A 17,884-nucleotide genomic window follows, 5' to 3' on the forward strand; every position below is an offset into this window, starting at 1 on the left:
CCTTCCCTTATTTCCCTGCTTTCCTTGTTCCTCTCCCTCCTGCCTCTCCCAGCCCCAGACTTACTGAGGCCAACAAGAATCCCAGGTACAGAAGCTACCTGTGTCGGCAGATAAACCGACCATGTACCTGGGAGATGGAAGAGCTGCCGATGTCCCGTTATTAACTTGTTTGCTAAGGAGTTCACACCACCAAGGACTGACCTCAGAGAAATGGGGCTGCAGAGGAAGCGGGATGGGGTGAGGTGGGGAGAAGGAACAGAACAGGGGGTAAGAGGCAGGGAGGAGAAGAGAGAATGGTAGGACAACGGGGGACAGGTCAGAGTGGGAGAGGACGCTAGGGTCCAATGGGCCAGGAGAGGCACCTCTCTGAAGGAGGGAGCTGAAAACCCAATAGTACAGCAGGTGGGAGCAGGAGGAGGGAACCGAAACGGGAGCAGACTAGCCCTTTGGAGAAGAAGCAGGGCCTCTGGGAGGCTGGACTCTGCTCACCGGTGGTCCAGCGTCCGCCCAGCCTGTTCTTCTCCATACCCAGGAGTGTGCCGGGGAGCCCCTCTTCTCCCTGTTCTGCGCCATCAAGCAACAGATGGAGAAGGGGCCCATTGATGCCATCACGGGCGAGGCCCGCTACTCCCTGAGCGAGGACAAGCTCATCCGCCAGCAGATTGACTACAAAACCCTGGTAAGCCAGCCTCCCAGCTTTCCCCTGGCTCTGGTCAGCGGGCTTTGGTCCTGCACAGCCGCGCACCTGCAGAGGGGACGGTGGAAATGCTGAAAACACCACCTGTCCAGGTGTGGCCTCTGCGAGGTCTTCCACCTGTGCCTGTCATCCCAGGCTGCCTCTCTCCCACCACACCAGGGCATCTGGATTTGCAGACCAGTATTGCTCAGACACATCTGAGCAATACTTCAGCAAAACCGAACTGTGGGGTCCGGAGACCCTGGCAGCAGCTGAGTGGATCCCTTCCCATCAGCTCGCCCAGTGTTGACAGTGAGCAGTGCCGTGCAGATAGTGAGTGGGGGCACCAAGGTGAGGAAGCCAGAAAGCGTTCCTCATGACTCTGAAGCCCACCTCTGCCCACGGCTCTAAATTCCAAGATGCCCATGACCCAGGCTGTTGATATGAGGCCAGGATGGCCTAGTGGTGAAGGTGTTTGTCCAGGGAATGTGGGGATCCTCTCGGTCAAGGTTAGACCCCCCTCTCCTGATGGAAACTGTCGCCCTAGGAGGCAGCAAAGCTCAGCATATAGGAACAGGGGGGCTTGGAAACAGGCAGGTGGATTGGAGCCCTGACGCTGCTTCTGACCAGCTGGGTGGCTTGGGTGAATCTTAACCTCTCTGAGTTTCGGTTTCTTTTTCTGAAAATGTAGGGAGCATATAACCTACTAAAACAGGAACGACAGTAGGACGTTGCTCCCGGAGTTGTGCAGGCAATGGGCTGAGTCCAGTGTAAGCACTCACTGCTGCTGGCTCCCAGGGGCCCTGCCACCTTGTTCCTGCCATGCTGTTCCGTGGCTGCCCCATCTCTCCAGGCCAAGGAGCTCACTCTTGGATGTTTTTAGAGAGAGTTGTGATCCCCCACCAGGCCTTCACTAAGAAAGGGGAGAGAAAGGGGAAGGAAAAGTGGGAAAACAAGGTAAAAGATGAGCCCTGGGAGTGATGCTTGAGTGGCACCCAAGAAGGGAGGACAGAGAACAGATGGGATTTTAAATGCACGCAGAGCAGATGAGGCCCACGGCAGGCCAGGCTGGGCATGGCAGAGCCGGGCAGGGGCAGAGAACCAGGGTGAATCCCAGACCCCGAGGCCAGTCCCTGCCGCTCTGAACAAACTTGTCCTTGCAGTCTGGTAATGAGGTGACCGTGACGCACCTATGTCACTCCATCTTCAGGGACCCCACCAATCATCTTAACAGAGTTGCCAGGATTGTCTCAGTGGATGAGGCTTCAAAGCACCAGCATGGGACCGGAGCCCCTGCTTCCTTGCAGGCATGCGCTGCTCCTGAGAAGAGAGGTAGAGGCTCTGATTAAAATGCAAAAGGGGAAAGAAATCCTTCCAAAAATAGAGACCCGAACAGACTTCTTAATGAGCTAGACCTACTGTTGAAATGTCTCCTGCCTGAGCTCTCCCCCCTTCACTGCCTTTCTTTCCCATCTCATCCGTGGCTCCCCAATAGCGAATCCAACACAGTGAGTTTCAATAAGGCTCTGTCCCCAAATTGCAGGATCCTTTATTCCGGAGGCCAACCTATTGTGAGCACAGTAAGCTCAACTTAAAGTGAACGGGAGGAGATTGGAATGCGTCTGGGAAGCTTATCCATTAAGGTGGAAATACTTGGGAAAGAGGCACCATGAGGAAAGGGGAAAGAAACGGCAATTGTTTTGCCCAGAGAAGAAATGGCTGCCGGGAGATAGAACAGCCACCTTTTAGCCGTGAAAGGAAACTCCCACATGCAGCAGGGGCGTGGCCCTAAGGCTGGTGAGGAAGGGGAGGGAGAACGTGTGTTAGCCAGCAGCGGGCAGGACAGACCAGAGACTCCGAGAGGAAGGGATCACATATAAAGACACTATGCTGGAATTCTGCAGTGACTGCAGGGGCCCAGGGCGCCTAAGGTCGACTGATGGTGACCTTATCCTGCGCAGGAGGGAAAGCCACAAAGACTGAGACAGGCGCTGAGAGGCCCCAGGACACATGGCTTCATAGCTGGCGCCCCTCCTCAATGTTGAGCGGTTAACTGGATTGATAGTAGAACTCAGACCAGGGCATCACCTGGGAGCCTGCTAGAATGTCACATGCTCACCTGGGAGCCTTCCGCAGTGCAGAATGTCAAGCCCCATCTTCGACCTCCTGAGTCCGAATCTGCATTTTAATGAAACCTCTCATCATTCTGCTCACATTAAAGTTTCAGAAACACTGACCTAGCAGGAAAACACACCGGGAAGTTTGCTCAGAAACGAGCCAAGGGCCCTGGGGGTGGGGGTGGGACGGGAACTTCTGGCTGGACCTATGGCTTGGCCAGTGGCAAGGGAACCCTGTCCCTCAGTGGGACCGCTGCTGCTTCTTTGGGACGCCCTGAGCAGCGCATGGAATTCTCACAGGGCCACCAGGAACCCCTGGGACACGTAGAAGTGCCAGGAGAGCATGCTTAGGCGACAGCCTCTGCTGTGTGGTCTCTCGTGGTCTCTCAGGGGAGGAAGCCCAAACCGAGCTGTGCTGCTCCCTGGGGGAGGCTGACCCCCCGCCCCACCGTTGGCCCAGAGCACAGGGTATCGGGTGGCCAGGGCAGCGGGTGGCCGGGGCAGCACAAACCTTGGCCACTAGGGGGGATGGGAGGGGGGCAAGACTTTTAAAGGAAGGAGTGGCCGAGAGAGGGCACCCAGAGGGGACATATGCTTCAGAGAGTTCCTTCCACCATTGTGGGCAGATTAGGACATTTTGAAAATGAGAGTTTGGTTTTATAGATTTAGGAGATTTTTTTTCCTTCTTCTCCTTAATGGAATACGCATGTCCCCATTTGAGCCTGTAGCAGTCTGGCTGCTAATGAAAGGCAGCTGTCCAGGGGCCATGGTTCTGATTGCCACCACATGGAGCAGGAGGGGGTGGCGGTGGAGGAAGGCTGTTGTCTGAGTCTGCAAACCAGACATGCAGTTGGGAAATGGTCGGGGGTCGGGGGTTGCAGCAAGACTTTAGAGGAGAGGCACAGAGGGCTCCGGCAACAGCATCAGGGAGTGGGTGCCGGAGCCCAGCATGGCGTGGCTGCCTGGCAGCACCCAGCACCCACCCCCTTCCACCGTGGCTCACCCAGCATCCCACACAGTCTCATCCATGTACACAGAGCCCACTCTGAGAACAGCAAGAGAAGAAAAGCCTTTGGAAACAGCCCAGCACTTTTTAAAGGTGCCGAAAGCCGAGTCGTAACTTTTCTGACTCGTTCCAAAAAGAGACATTGAGGCCCTGAGCCCGGGTGTCCGCTTCCCCCAACACACAGTTTCAGGTTCAGAGCCAGGAAGGGATCTCAGGTGGCCTGAACCGGCAATTTTGAAATAGCATCCTTTTAGTTTTAGAGAGCACATTATGCTTCTTACAGCCTCTGCAACCTCTGAGCAGCCCGAAACCTCAATCTTTTGAGAAAGAAGCCAGATTTCCATGAGTGCGAGTGTGTGTGCGAGAGAGTGACAAGAAAGAGGGCTGATGCACACGGAGGGAGGCAGGGGGTCTCCGAGGTGGGCAGGGCCTGGATGTGCCCCTGACAAGGTGCCTTGTGCGTGCGTGGGCGTGGGCGTGGGCATGCATTAGTGCCCATCGCCATGCAGACATCCCCCACTGCCTCCTCGTATTTTGTTCTCTTTGGAAAAAATAAGGATTTTAATGACGTTTGTTCCGTGTGCAGCTCCTACTCCGGCAATGACTCGGAAGCCGCGGCACCTGCCCGCGGCTTGGAGGACGGGAAGGGCAGGAGGGCTTGGTGGGAACACAGCTGGGCTGGGCTGCCCCCACCCCTCTGCTGTCCCACCTGCAGAGGCGGATCTGGCCAGGACAGGGGCCCCGAGTGTGGCTGGGAATCTCGGGGCTCTTCCCCGGCCCCCACCCACGCGCCTCCTCTACCCCCGCCCCCAGGTCCTGAGCTGTGTCAACCCTGACAATGTCAACAACCCCGAGGTCCCAGTGAAGCTCCTCAACTGTGACACCATCACTCAGGTCAAGGAGAAGATTCTGGACGCCATCTTCAAGAATGTGCCCTGCTCTCACCGGCCCAAGGCTGCAGATATGGACCTGGGTGAGTAGGCTGCCCACCCAGGGGCTGTCCTGGGAGTGGTCGGAAGCTGCTTTTACCAACCAGTGCAGCTGCGGTGCAGGTAGCAGGTATGCACAGCCCCCAGGAGCCCAGAGGCTGTGCTCTCATGGCCACTGAGGGAGCAAAAAGCAGCAGAGAGGGAGCCGCAGTCTGCTGGCCGCCTGATGGCCGCTGGGGTCTTTTAAGCAGCCGAGGGGTGGTCGTGGCGGTGTCATATCTGCTGTGAGGGGGATTTAATCTGATCTGTGTGGTCTGAGGTCTTGCCACTGCCTTCGCTGTGCCCCAGGCTCTGCCTTTTTTTCCCCTCTGTTCTGTCCTGTAATTTTTGCTGACTACCTCAGGCATGAGGGATCTGGGTCAGTGATGGAGGATGAAGGAAAGAATAGAGAAAAATGAGCTCTGACAGCCTACTAGGGAGTAGGATGACATTTTATTTGAATGTTCCATGAATAGATCGCATAGCCTATCTAAACAAGGGCGCGCCGCTTAGGGCCAGCTGTACTTAGACCCAGTTACGGTTTGCTGAGTGTTTAATCAGATATCTGCCTGGGGAAATCCTAGCAGGGAGTCCCAGGGCTGCAGAGAGGCCGTTTGGCATCATGGGATGGTGTCAAACACACCTGCATGTGAGTCCTGGAGCTGCCAAGCCTTAGCTGTGTGACCTTGGTCAAGTTACTTAACCTTTCTGTGCCTTAGTTTTCTTGCTTATGAAATGGAGATAATAGTGTGTGCCTTGTTGTAAGAATGAAATGAGGTGATGCATGTAAAACCTCTAAATGTCTGGCCCATAGTACATACTTCATAAGTGTGGGCGGCTGCTGTTACTGGTTATGAGGATAGTACTGGTAAGTAAATGGTATGCGTCTGTGTGTTGATCCTGGGCATGGAGAGAAGAGCGTTTATTGTGTTTCCCCGAAAATAAGATCTAGCCGGACAATCAGCTCTAATGCGTCTTTTGGAGCAACAATTAATATAAGACCCGGTCTTAGTTTACTGTAATGTAAGACCCGGCCTTATATAATGTAAGACCGGGTCTTATATTAATTGTTGCTCCAAAAGACGCATTAGAGCTCACGGTCTGGCTAGGTCTTATTTTCGGGGAAACACAGCATGTGTGTATGTACTTACGTCGGAGGATTTGTGGCAACATAGGGCTAGGAGGACTTCCAGAGGCCCCGAATCCATCCATCTGGCTTCTAAGCCGGCTTCGGGTAAGCCGTCTAAGACGGATGGGCACCTGTGCTATTTTCTATAATCCACAGCACATTTTCATCCCCTCCCACTGCACTCCACCCAAGTTCTGATGCCCAAAGATGCAGGACCGGAAGTTCTGCTAACTCACCTCAATCCTTGCTGCTTCCCTTGCCCCCCTCTCCTCCTGCTAGACTCTTGGTGGGTGTGTCTGTTTGGCCCTGTGCCCAGAGCTCCGATGCTCGGGGAGAGAGATTGGGCGAGCACCTTCACTTTGGAGGTGTCTGTGTAGGTTGTTTCTGGAAGGAAGGAAGGAAGGAAGGAAGGAAGGAAGGAAGGAAGGAAGGAAGGAAGGAAGGAAGGAAGGAAGGAAGGAAAAGATTCAGGGAAGGAGGGAGGGAGGGAATATGAGTGGGTGGGTGTGTCCACATGTGTGTCCAGGGACACTGGTCCTGAGAGTCGGAGAGGACATTCGTGTCTGCGTGTGGGTGACTCTGTGAGGCTCCCACAGACAGATGCCATGAAAGGGCTTGTTACAAACCAGTGGAAGAGAAAAGTCACTGTGGAGGGAGACCCTGCATTCCCCACCCCCGGACAATTAAGCGGCCTGCTCCACCAGGGGTTTCCCTGGGAGGGTTGCATTTTCTCAGGTAGCCAGGGAGCACCCACCATTCCTCTTGCTTTTCTGGGAGCCATGGCCTTGGCCACCCTTGGCTTCTCAGTGTCCTTCTCTGCAAACTGAGCGGGAGAATGACCCTGATCAAGTGGGGCCAAGGGGAGGACCTGTTCTAAGAACCTCCACGCCCGAAGGCGAGTTGGGAAAGGCGGCGCCAGCACGCAGAGGGAGCTCCTGTGTGCGGGTACACGTAGAATCCTGTGCTTCTGGTACTGGGGAATGCGGCGACTTCCCGCGATGGGGTGGCAGGTGGCTCCATCAGCCTCCAGCTGAAGCTTCGAGACTCCGTGCATGCCCTGGAATGCCCACTTTTCCTTCCCAGAAAAGGGCGGATGGGTGGTGAAAAGCGCATCCATCCTGTGGTGGCTTAAACACTTGATGGCTCTCAGGAAGGGCAGGAGCCAGCACTGGTCAACATCATTGTCCCCTCCGGCTAAGGGAGCTCCATCTGCAAGCAGGTTCACCTGCCCGGAGCGGGGGCGGGGGGGGGGGGCACTGTCTCAAGTGCAGAGCTGCTCAGGCCAGGGACAGGCCGCCGACTTCCTCAGAGGGGCTGGGTCTCCCGTGACAACATGCTCTGGACACGGGGGCCACCTCTCCTGTCACAGGTGCAGCTCGGGAGCACCGAGGGGCCACCCTGAGGGGACAGGGCATCCCCAGCAGGGGAAGGCGAAGGGGGAGAAGCCAAAGAAGGGGTGCTGGGCAGTTTGAGCCTCAGGGCTCATCCCCCCAGGGAAGGGGCATCATGTAAAACGCCTCACAAAGCCCTCCCATGATGGGCGCTTTTCTGAGGAATATCCTTTTTGTTTTTTCAATTAAATCTTGGGTTTGGAGCTGCCCCCAATGCTCCGGCCTTCTTTCTGCCAAAGCCAGATTGCATAACAAGGAAAGGGGGGCCTCCTCAGAAACCCACATGCTTCTTCCACACAATTAGACTCAGCGTCTAGATCCCCCCAAGTGGAGAGGGAGGCAAGGCGAGTTTTTCCCATCATCTAGGTGAAAGTGCTTTGAAAGCCTAAAAGCAATTTACAAATGTAAGGTGTGATTGTGATCAAAAATTAATCTACGCTGAAGGGACAGCGCGTACATGCAGGGAGAGGGCTCACTCAGCCGCATGCATTGGGCAGAAGCCAGGGCGACACTGCCAGGCCTCCCCCATCTTCATTCCCCCCCCCCATGCCTCCTCTTCCCATGGTGGAGGGTATTGGGCAAAGACTGCCCACCCCTCGGATGCGGCCTCCTGGCAAGGCAAGGACTCCTGTCAGCTCACAAGGAAGCAAAGATATTGTCCCAAGTAATTGTCCCCAGTAAATGCAGCTGCACCCCTTCCCCCTGCCTTTGTCATCACCGAGGCCCCTGGCTTGGCCCCTTATTCCAGACACATTGGTTCTTAGACTGAAGCTCTCCCACCCCTCCCCCTCTGCCCCTCCCCCAGACTTTTCTAGGCGTTAAGGAACTAAGGTGGAGAACTGTATGAGTCAGGGGTCCCCCGAGACACAGATAGGACGTGTAGATGTGTAGGTATAGATAAATAGAGAGATAAAGTAGTGAGTACTGAGAGGGGAGAGAGAGAGAGATTTATTTGAAGGAATTGGTTCACGTGACGATGGAGTTTTAGTCCGTTTGGGCTGCTCTAACGCATTACAGACTAAGTGGCTTGCAAAGAGCAGCTGGCAGATTTGGTGTCCGGTGAGGCTCTTCCTAGCTGGCGCCTTCTCACTGTGTCCTCATGTGGTGGAAGGGGCGAGGGGTCCTCGGGGGCCCCCTTTTTAAGGGCTCTAAACACTCATGAGGATTCTGCCCTCATGACCCGATCGCCTCCTAAAGACCCCACCTCCAAATACCATCACATTGGGGGTTAGGGTTTCAATACGAATTGTGGTGGGACGCAAGCGTTCCTGCCAGTAGCATGGAGGCAGGCAAGTCCCCAGCTCTGCAAGGTAGACCAGCAGGCTGGAAACGCAGGGAGGAGCCAGTTGCCATTCAAGTGGAAAGGCTGTCTGCTGGCAGGATTCCCTCTTGCTCAGAGAGGTCAATCTTTTGTCCTCTTCAGGCCTTCACCTCATTGGATGAGGTCCAACCCCATTCTGGAGGGCAACTCACTTCACTCAGAGTCCCCCAATGTAAATGTTTATCTTCCCAAAACACCCTCACAGAGACATTCAGAGTCACGTCTGACCACATATCTGGGTGCCTTGGCCCAGCCAAGTTGACACGTAAAATTAACCATCACGGGAGCCAAAGTGAAGGGCACAGGGGTGACCGACCTGCGTTTCGGTCTGTTGGATTCTAGGGAAGGAAAGATATCACAGGGCAGGTGTGGGGGCTGTACTGGGGCAGGTGGTCCCTGGGAGCTCTCCCTGCTGAGGGCACCCCACTCTGCTACACATGAGGGTGTCCCCACCAGCTCTATGTCCTGTACCCCCTGGCATCACGCGATTCTGCATCAGGGGAGGCTACTTTGGGGCAAGCTCTGTGCCAGGCATGGGGGTGCCAATGTGCCTAGGAGGATTTCCTCATCTCCACAGAGTAGCGGAAGGCAGGACAGCCCTCTTTCTGAGCCATGGGAATCGTTTGGTCTCCTCCCTGCTCTCCCAGAGGAAACACCGCACAGAAGAACCTGCAGCTCAGAGAGGCACAGTGCATGGGCCCCGGTCACACAGCAGGGAGCTGGCGAGAACACCCACTTCCTCCCTCCAGTCTCTTCAGCAGGTGTTGACCTCCAGAGATTCCTCTGGTTTAATGCAAATGCTCTATCAATAGCCACCTACCCCCAACTCCGCCACCCCCTCTGTCTTGCCATTCAAGTCCTGCTGAAAGGATATATTTTTTCAAATAAGTAATTCCTGTATGCAATAAAAAGATACACTATCTTCTGAGTGAAATATAAAGAGTTCACAGCAGCCGTCTCCCCAGTTTGCATTTTCTGCTGCACCTGATGGGAAGGACAGATAAAGATAATGGGATTTTTTTTTCTTTTTTTCTTTCACCTCCCTCTCTCCCTGGAAGGTGGAAGTGTAACAAATTGGATTGTGAGTGTGTCTGTCCTTTGTGCTTGGAGCCTGGCGCAGGGCACTGGGCTGCCGGGCAGGAGCTGCCAGAGAGGTCAGAGTTAGCAATTTTCTCTTGGTGCCGTGCGTCTGAATACCAGGGTCACCTTTTCTCCTCCCACCACCCCCCACCTGCCTTTTTAACTCTTCTTTGACCCAGCATGCTGCCTAAGTGACACTAGCGTCTCTGTGCTCCATGTTCAAGATTATCCATGAAGATCTCGCTCATCTCTCGTAAATCGAGTGGCAGAGCACGGCGTTCATATACTTTTAGCTCCCAGACGTCCCTAAGTAACAACTAGCCAGTGCTGGGACCTTTACAGTTGGCGGCACAGTTCTATGTAGGACTTTCTTCTTTGAAACACCACATTTCATAGTTCAGTTATTTTATGTTTTAGAACTTGCTCTCAATATTTTTTTTTTCACAAGACATATTTAGATGGTCCCCCCTCTCACTCCCAGGTCAATTTTCTGATCTGGTTTGCAGTGACCCTGAGCCCCTCCCAGCTGTTCTGTGATGCTCCCCCCTTTTGGAGTGGCTGGGTGTGGAGGGTCTCAGGGCTCTGTGCCAGGTGTCTCCTGGGGCTCACCTGCTGACAGGTGTGCAGCCGACTCATGTCTCTTCCCCTAGCCTTACGCTCGGGACCCTGTGTTTGGAAGTAGAGTGGGTCATATGCAGGTTGGGCGTGTGCTCCTGACGGGAACCTGTTGTCAGGTGCCGCCAAGGTGAGGAAAGGTGGCCTGGGGTGGCGGGCAGGCCTCTCACTGTGGTGTCCCTCCCTCATGGACCATAAGGGTTGACCCAGCCAACTCTACCCACCTGGAGGGCATCTGCTTCCCCCCTTGCCCTTTTTGGTCGGCTGGCTCCTCCTAAATTCCTGTGATGGGTCTGAGGAGAGACGGCGGCAGAAAGACTGGACTGGGGCTAGAGGGGGTGGTGTTATAAAGCCTTCAGGGTCCCCGGCCTGCGTAAAATATGGTGCATGGATGAGTGTGCATGAGCATGTGTGTGTCTGAGTGTGTGCCCATGTCTGTGTGTGTGTGTGTGTGTGTGTGTGTGTATGTTCCATGTTCCCACCTGCGCGCACAGACCATGAGTCAGAGCTAATGAGGGGTTATGCACCCCAGGGGAGGGTTTGCCTCTCAGGGGAGCAGCTGCTGGTGGTAGGGAACCCTCCAGGAGCCAGGCCAGTCATGTGCTTGGTGTCAGTGTCCCCTTCCAGGGTCGGCCTGCAGACGAACCCCCACTTTTTCCCCAGACACCTCACAACCTTGGGGACACCATGGCGTTCCCACCTTCTCGCCCCCATGGTATCTTGAGGCGCCCTGGCCTATCTCCTGGCCATGCCTTACACCTACATCCCCGCCCCCCCACCTTAGCCCACTCCCTTTGGTGGGGCTCCCCACCCCTTCTCATTCACCGCCACCCCCACCCCCGTTTCTGTGGCCCTAAGCTCAACCCCAGACGCCGTGTGTGGCATGCCAGCTTGCTCCTGAGTCACCTTCCTGACTTGCGTGTGTGTGTCCAGCCTCTCTTTTCTACTGTGTCCCACAAGGGTGCAGACTCACGGGTCCCTAGATGTGTCACATAAATGGCACCTTTGGATCTGAGTGTCCATCCCCTGCCAGTGAGGCAAAGCCCTGTGCCTGTTCGCCCTTCTGCATTCAGCCCAGGCAGCCTCCCCACACCCCAGGCCCGCAGACCCCCCCCCCCACAGCAGCTCACCTCCCTGCAGCTCCTGTCACCTGGCCCCGATTCTTTGTTCTCCCACACAGCCCTACACAGGCAACCCTTCAAAGGCCAGGGCTTTCATTTTCTTAAGTTTCCTTATCTAACCCTGTAGAGGGTCCCGCTGGCACAGAGCCTGGCACACCATGGGCGCTCAGGAAATGCTGTTAGAATGAGTGAGTAAGAATGCAGCTCCAAGGATTTCTGGATCCGACCATGAAACATGGCGGCTACAGGAGATGCCTCTCACCAGATGGGGCAGCAGACGTCCTGGTCCAGAGCAGGCGGTGGCGGGAGTCTGTGTGTCTCAGGATTCCTTGGGGCTGTCACATCATTTGGTGCCTTGAGGTATTGTCCAGTCCCTCATGGTGCCCAAGGCAGGAAGGGTGTCTGGGAGGCTGGGCATTCACCTGCAAGGCTGCTGGCCATTGGCCAAGCTGTCACATTTTCCCTGGGCTGTTCTAACAGGGTCACCTCGCGCATGGCAAGGTGTGGACACAATAGAAAGATATTTTTAGTATTGTTTCTATAGATGAGTCTGAAGGAGTCTCTCGGGTAAAGAGCAGGCTTGGGAAGAGAATTGAGGATTAGGAGACCTGGGTTCTCCTGATTTTCGTGACTGTTCTTAAAACTGAGCCAGTGTGAGTATGCAACAGTACACAGAGCACAACATTAGATCTGCCCTTACTGGGGCCTCCTGAGGCTGACCTAGCCAGCCGCTCACTGCTGAGGGCTGCTGACCTTCACCTGAAGGCTCTTGGGGCCTTTCCGGCTGTGTAGGGGGAGCACCCAGCCATGCCGCTGGGGGATGTCCTGCTCCCGGGCAGGGAGAAGCCAGCTGCTTTCCCCTTTGCCTTGGCTTTGCCTGGTTCCGACTTGACTGGTAGAGCTCCACGGCTCATAGCTCTGTCAGGACAAGGTCATGAAGCAGTGCAGGGCACTCCAGAAAGCCGAGGGCCACGACACCAGTTTGATTTTCCGGAGACATTCCATGATGCGTCTGGGGAAATAGTAGCCATGGCTGGCTGGGAAAGGCGGGGAAACATGGACATGAAGTGTGTTCCAGCCAGGCCAACAGGGAAAACTAAGGACCCCAGGCACAGAAGAATGTGTGTTAGGGACGAATTTCCACGTGAGTCCACTGAAATTTTTCGGTGCCAGGGGATTGCCTGCCTTCCTGTTATATCCACACTCGCGCCTCCGCTCCCCGGTCAGCTGGCTGGGCCTGTAGGCCCCGGGGGTGGAGCTCCCATGCCTCTCTGCTCATCCGTCAGGACCAGTGTGGGGATGGGATAGAGAAGTGGACGTTTTTACATTTCTGATGTGTCAGGAAAAAAAGCACCGAGCCATTTTTCTGTAGAAAGGGGAAAAATGCAGGCTTGAGAGAGCTCAAAGCAAGGCTACGTAGTCTCCTCCTTGATCCCAGCTTACTGTCCCCATGTTGGTACTGAGGGGAACATTCCTAACTTTGGCGGTAATTGCCCGAAAGACCACAGCGGCTGCCTCCCTGCTGCCCACTCGTACGCCTCCGAGGCTGGCTGGGCTGGAAGGACGCTGGGAGCAGGACACCAGGCTGCCGCTGCTTGCCGTCCCGGAACCTGTGACCAGGCATTGGCACCGTGGAGGACACACTTCCTGCCTGCACTTGACCCTCCTGCTGCCCATTGCATGTCATCGCTGCCCGAAAACTGCAGCCCGTGGGGAACTCCCGTGTCCACCCCATCAGCACAGCTTGCTTTTGTGGAAAGTGCTGTGGCCCAAGCGAAACTGGGCCACAAGTGACACACTGGGATTTCTAGAGCTCCAGGTACGGAGCTAAGTGGCGGCAACTACATGCCAGCCTCCCGGTATAGCCGCAGCTCTGGGTTCCAGTCCAGCCATCACTCCACTGACACCTGGTTGATCATAGATGTGGCGGGTGCCGTGCTGCATCGCCCTGAGCTGTGTCCACACCTGCCTTCCTTGGCGAGAACTCCGGAGGCATGGTGGCTCCTGTTATCTATCTTTGTATCTGGATGACCTGGTCCCATGCCCCACCCAGAAGAGGAGCCCAGGTAGTGCCCGTGGAAGAGAATCCAAGTGGGTAGCAGACGGAGCCATGGCTGCAGATGATGACCTCTGGGTCTGTCTTCCCAAGCCATTTCTTTAATTTTTCTGGTTGTAAAATTAGAAGGAGTGACAATAATTTAAAAGAGCTTTCATCTCTGGCAATGGACGTACCTAGGTGTGTTTTTGATCACATCATCCTTTGTGGCCGGTTGCTAACAGAGTAGCCCACAGTTCACTTCTCACTGTAGTTCACTGCCTACTGTGGAACAGCGCCACACAGGTCAAATGTCCTCTTTTACTGCTTGGAAAATGGGCTGCGATCACACACCCGCTTACTCACTCTTCCCCTTCATTCATTCATTCATTCATTCATTCATTCATCCACTTACTCATTATTCCTTTAATAAATACACATCCAGTACTTATTACGTTCCAGGTGCTGGGCTAGCCCTGCTGGTAGGCATCTAGCAGCATCGATTTTAGATTCCAAGGACAAGCCATCATTCCGTGACTGCCTGGGGGGGAAGCATGGCCATACTCTGCCCTACTTTTTTCAGGTGGGGGCATAGAGGCAGACTGACTTTCGTTTGCTTACATAATTACTGGACATGACCTAGAATCAATCTGCTGAGTACAGCCACACAGGCTGTGCACTGCACAACTCGGGGTTATGCAACAGGGAAGTCCTGCATCAGACTCCAGAAAAAGTCACCAGCTGTCATTGCTGAGTCCATCCCATCGGGCTGTGTGGCATGTTCAGGTCCGACGGAGATGTGCTACAAGCCCATCGGCAAGGGATGCCGGTGCAGCCACTAAACCAGAAAGCTGGTCCTCAGCTGCTATCTTCCCTATCTAGTCTGGGCAAGCCCAGTAGCCACGTTAGTGATGGAGACGACCTTCTCCTTTGGGCCCAGCCACTGGTCTTCTGTCCAGAGTTCCTCCCCTGCTTCTCCTCCCACCCACCCCCATGGGGGGAATGCAGAACACTGCCTGCCTTCTGCACCCCAGGGCTGTCTCTGTACTGATGTCCTCCCAACCCCATGCAGGCTTTGACTTAACGGCCCTAACACCATTCACCAGGAAGCAGGGGAGACCCACGAGTCTGCCTCTTAGGGCCCACTGTGTGACTAAGATAACGCACGCCACTGCCGTATTCCTCAGCCCAGGCTTGTCTTCACCAGCGTCTGAATGAACTGCCTGTCCGCTGCCCAGCCAGCTGGGAGGTATGCCTTTTCTTTTGTCCCAGCACCTCAAAACTGCGTGCATCGTACATCTACGTAAAAAATACATGCACCATAGAGCAACATAAAAATATGTGCACCATCCATCTGCATAAAAATGTAAAGCCCACAACAAACAACAGACAAAACACTAGGGACCAGGCGCTTCTAGAGGCATTTCCCCTTTTGCTCACTTCACTACCTGCCCCGAGGCCCTAACCGCCATGTTCAGCTCCAGCTGTGTCATCAACAGCACTCAGGGATGGGAGGGCCCCGGAGGCCTATTGAGGCTTCTCTGCTCCAGTGACCACGCGTGGCTTCCTTACATTTTCCTTTCTGGGATGGCCGGACCTCTGCAGCAAGCTCTACACGAGGCAGCAGACGAGCCTGGGAAATGGAAGCAGGGGCTTGGATGTTACTGAGTTTCCCCGAAAATAAGACCTAGCCAGGCAAGCAGCTCTAATGCGTCTTTTGGAGCAAAAATTAATATGAGACCCAGTCTTATGTTAGAAAAGACTGTGTCTTATAGTAAAATAAGACCGGGTCTTACATTAATTTTTGCTCCAAAAGACGCATTAGAGCTGATGGTCCGGCTAGGTCTTATTTTCGGGGAAACACAGTAGGAGCATCTCTGCTCCTTCTGAGGGCAGGCAGTTCCTTCCCTGGGCCTGTTTCTCATCTGTAGCACTGGCCATGCCAAGTGCACAAGGTTAATTGGTGCTCTCTGTGTCACAAATGCGGCTGGTTGTGGACCCACAGCTCAGGCTTGACCAGAGGGGAACGGAGGGTGAGAATCTGAAATGTGTCTCTGTGGCCATAGGGAAAATCCATGGTAAGGTCAGGCAAGGACTGCAGATAACTCATTCCAGCCCCTAGCAGCACTGCAAAAACCAGCGCTCTGCACATTTCCCAAGTGTCAGCATCTGGGAGGCACGGGGGGCAGTTGTGGCTGCCTGGAAAGCAGATTCCTGGCTTCCTGGCTGGAACACGTGTTGCATTTGAATGTAAAAGCCTGTTTTCCTTCGGTGTGTGCATGCATGGGTGGGTGCGTGCCCATGTGCAAGAGCTGGTGGTGTATCTGTCGTGTAGCCGGGTTGCCGTGCGTGTACTTTTCAAGGCTGGAACGTGCACTTCTCCATGTGGTTTGTGCCACGTGTGCCAATGGGGATTTGGTTGATGAGAAACAGTCTCCTATTTGCCCATGTGGGATCCATCAGCGAGTCAGTGTGTTGTAGGTGTCAGGGCCCAAGAGGAGAAGGTAGGGATGTAAGTGTATACCTTCAACATCAACGAATTAGGTGTTGGGAAAACCCCCCGAGATGCTGTTACCTACATCCGCTTTGTGGGGCTGTTCCCGGCATGAGAATTGGTCTTGCTGCTCCCTCCACACACATTCACCCAGTTTCCCTGCCAAGGGTGACTCCCCTGCTGGCTTTCGGGTACAGGACACAGCCCTGGGACAGGAGCAGGGTGCCCAGTGACGGAACCTGTAACCTCAGTCTCGTCCGCTCCGGGATCTTACAATCAAGCAAACAAGTGTGTGGCATTAGGTGCCACCGTGCCTTTGCTTAGTGCTCCCTTACGTGCTTCCACCTGCCTCAGGCATTCAGCCAGGTTTTACTAAACATCTACTTGCAGCTGCGGCCACTTGCAGAGAGCAGGTGGGCAGGGGAGGACAGGTGACGTTATCCCCATTTCTGTCACACAGTCTGTGGGCATGAGAACCAGAACTGGGGCTCGGGGCCCCCCTGCACTGAGAGCTTCTGCACCCCCTCTTCAGGGCGTGTCTGCTCGCACCTGTGTGTCCATGGGCACCCCTTGAGGGGGCACGGTGTAGGTACCCACACAGGGGTCTTCAGGATCCCGCCAGGAGGGGCCCGACGGGCTCTCTGAACGGCCTCTGCCCTCCCCACAGAGTGGCGCCAAGGAAGCGGGGCGAGGATGGTCCTGCAGGACGAAGACATCACCACCAAGATTGAGAATGACTGGAAGAGACTCAACACCCTGGCCCATTACCAGGTGAGGCGACTGTGGGTGCAGGAGGGGCCCGCTAACTGGACAGGCAGGTCCCCGGAAGTCTCAGGGCGTGAATAACAGGGTCCCCCCACTGAGGCTACACACCGATTCCTAATTCTGCTTCTTCAGCTGCACCTCACGTGCCCTTAGCGACTCAGGGAAAATTGCTGTCCGCTAGCCAGGAACCTTTGACGTCCTTGGAGATAGGATGCTGATGGCCATGCTTCCTGCAGGGTGGGGGCAGAGTCCCCAAGAGAAGCAATCTCCTATTTCCCCATGTGGGATCCATCTGCAAACCCATGTGTCACAGGTATCTGGGCCCTTCCTTGGAAGAGCCCTAGAGCTTAAGGTGGGGACTCCCTGGAAAAGCATCGGGACAGAGGGTGCTTGTGAGATGCTCTTGCCAGAGTCTCTTTAAGAGCAAGCCACAACACACAATACTATTCAGTATCCAGATGTGTCTTGTTTCATTCAAAGGGAAGCGGACAGCCTCCCAAGGCCCCTCGTTCTCCTGGGAGGCGCTGACAGCCCCGGAGGGCCAAATTCATTGGGGCTTGTCCTTATTTCCTGGGGTGGCAGAGTTTCTGTGCCCAGGCCCTTAGGAGCCTTTTCCTTGTAGGTGCCAGATGGTTCTGTGGTGGCTTTAGTGTCCAAGCAGGTAACAGCCTACAACACCGTGAACAACTCCACTGTCTCCAGGACCTCGGCAAGTAAATATGGTGAGTTCATCGAGTCGTCCTGGGGAGGAGAGGGTGCCCTGAGCAGCTGTTGTCGTGATGGTAGTACCCCTGCAAGGCCTGGGACCCCTGGGGTGGGGAGTGGGGGGTGAGTCAGGCAGGCTGACCATCGGAGGGGAGAGCCTCCTGGTTGCAGGTGGGGCCTCAGGCAAGGGCAGAACCTTCATCCCCTGGAACAGGACGGACAGCTACCTCCGTGAGCATCTTACAGGCTCGAAGATGCTTTCACTTTGTGATACTCATCATCGGCGTCATGTTCATAACAATCCAGTGAATTAAGTAATTATTATTTCCCCCTATTATGCAGATTAGCAAATTATACCTCAGTCACACAGAGGCTGCACGATGTGTAAAGGTCACATGGTTATGCAGCATTTGAGGGAAGGTGCGGACTCCAGTTCCATGGTGTGGGGAAGGGTGCTGGAT

The 17,884-nt window shown here is 54.9% G+C and overlaps 1 protein-coding gene across 1 annotated transcript in view; it reads left to right on the plus strand.

Annotated features, from left to right (window-relative positions):
• The window catches only part of PLXNA4 (plexin A4), a 415,019-nt gene that overhangs the window by 374,697 nt on the left and 22,438 nt on the right, over positions 1 to 17,884 (plus strand). The window contains exons 24-27 of the mRNA XM_019751040.3: positions 533 to 679; positions 4,613 to 4,772; positions 16,621 to 16,724; positions 17,341 to 17,440. Coding sequence (XP_019606599.3) covers positions 533 to 679; positions 4,613 to 4,772; positions 16,621 to 16,724; positions 17,341 to 17,440 — 511 coding nt within the window. The remainder of the gene's footprint in view (positions 1 to 532; positions 680 to 4,612; positions 4,773 to 16,620; positions 16,725 to 17,340; positions 17,441 to 17,884) is intronic.

Source organism: Rhinolophus sinicus, chromosome 8 (genome assembly GCF_057876585.1).
Source record: "Rhinolophus sinicus isolate RSI-liver-muscle chromosome 8, RSI-T2T, whole genome shotgun sequence".
NCBI classification, from domain to species: domain Eukaryota; kingdom Metazoa; phylum Chordata; class Mammalia; order Chiroptera; family Rhinolophidae; genus Rhinolophus; species Rhinolophus sinicus.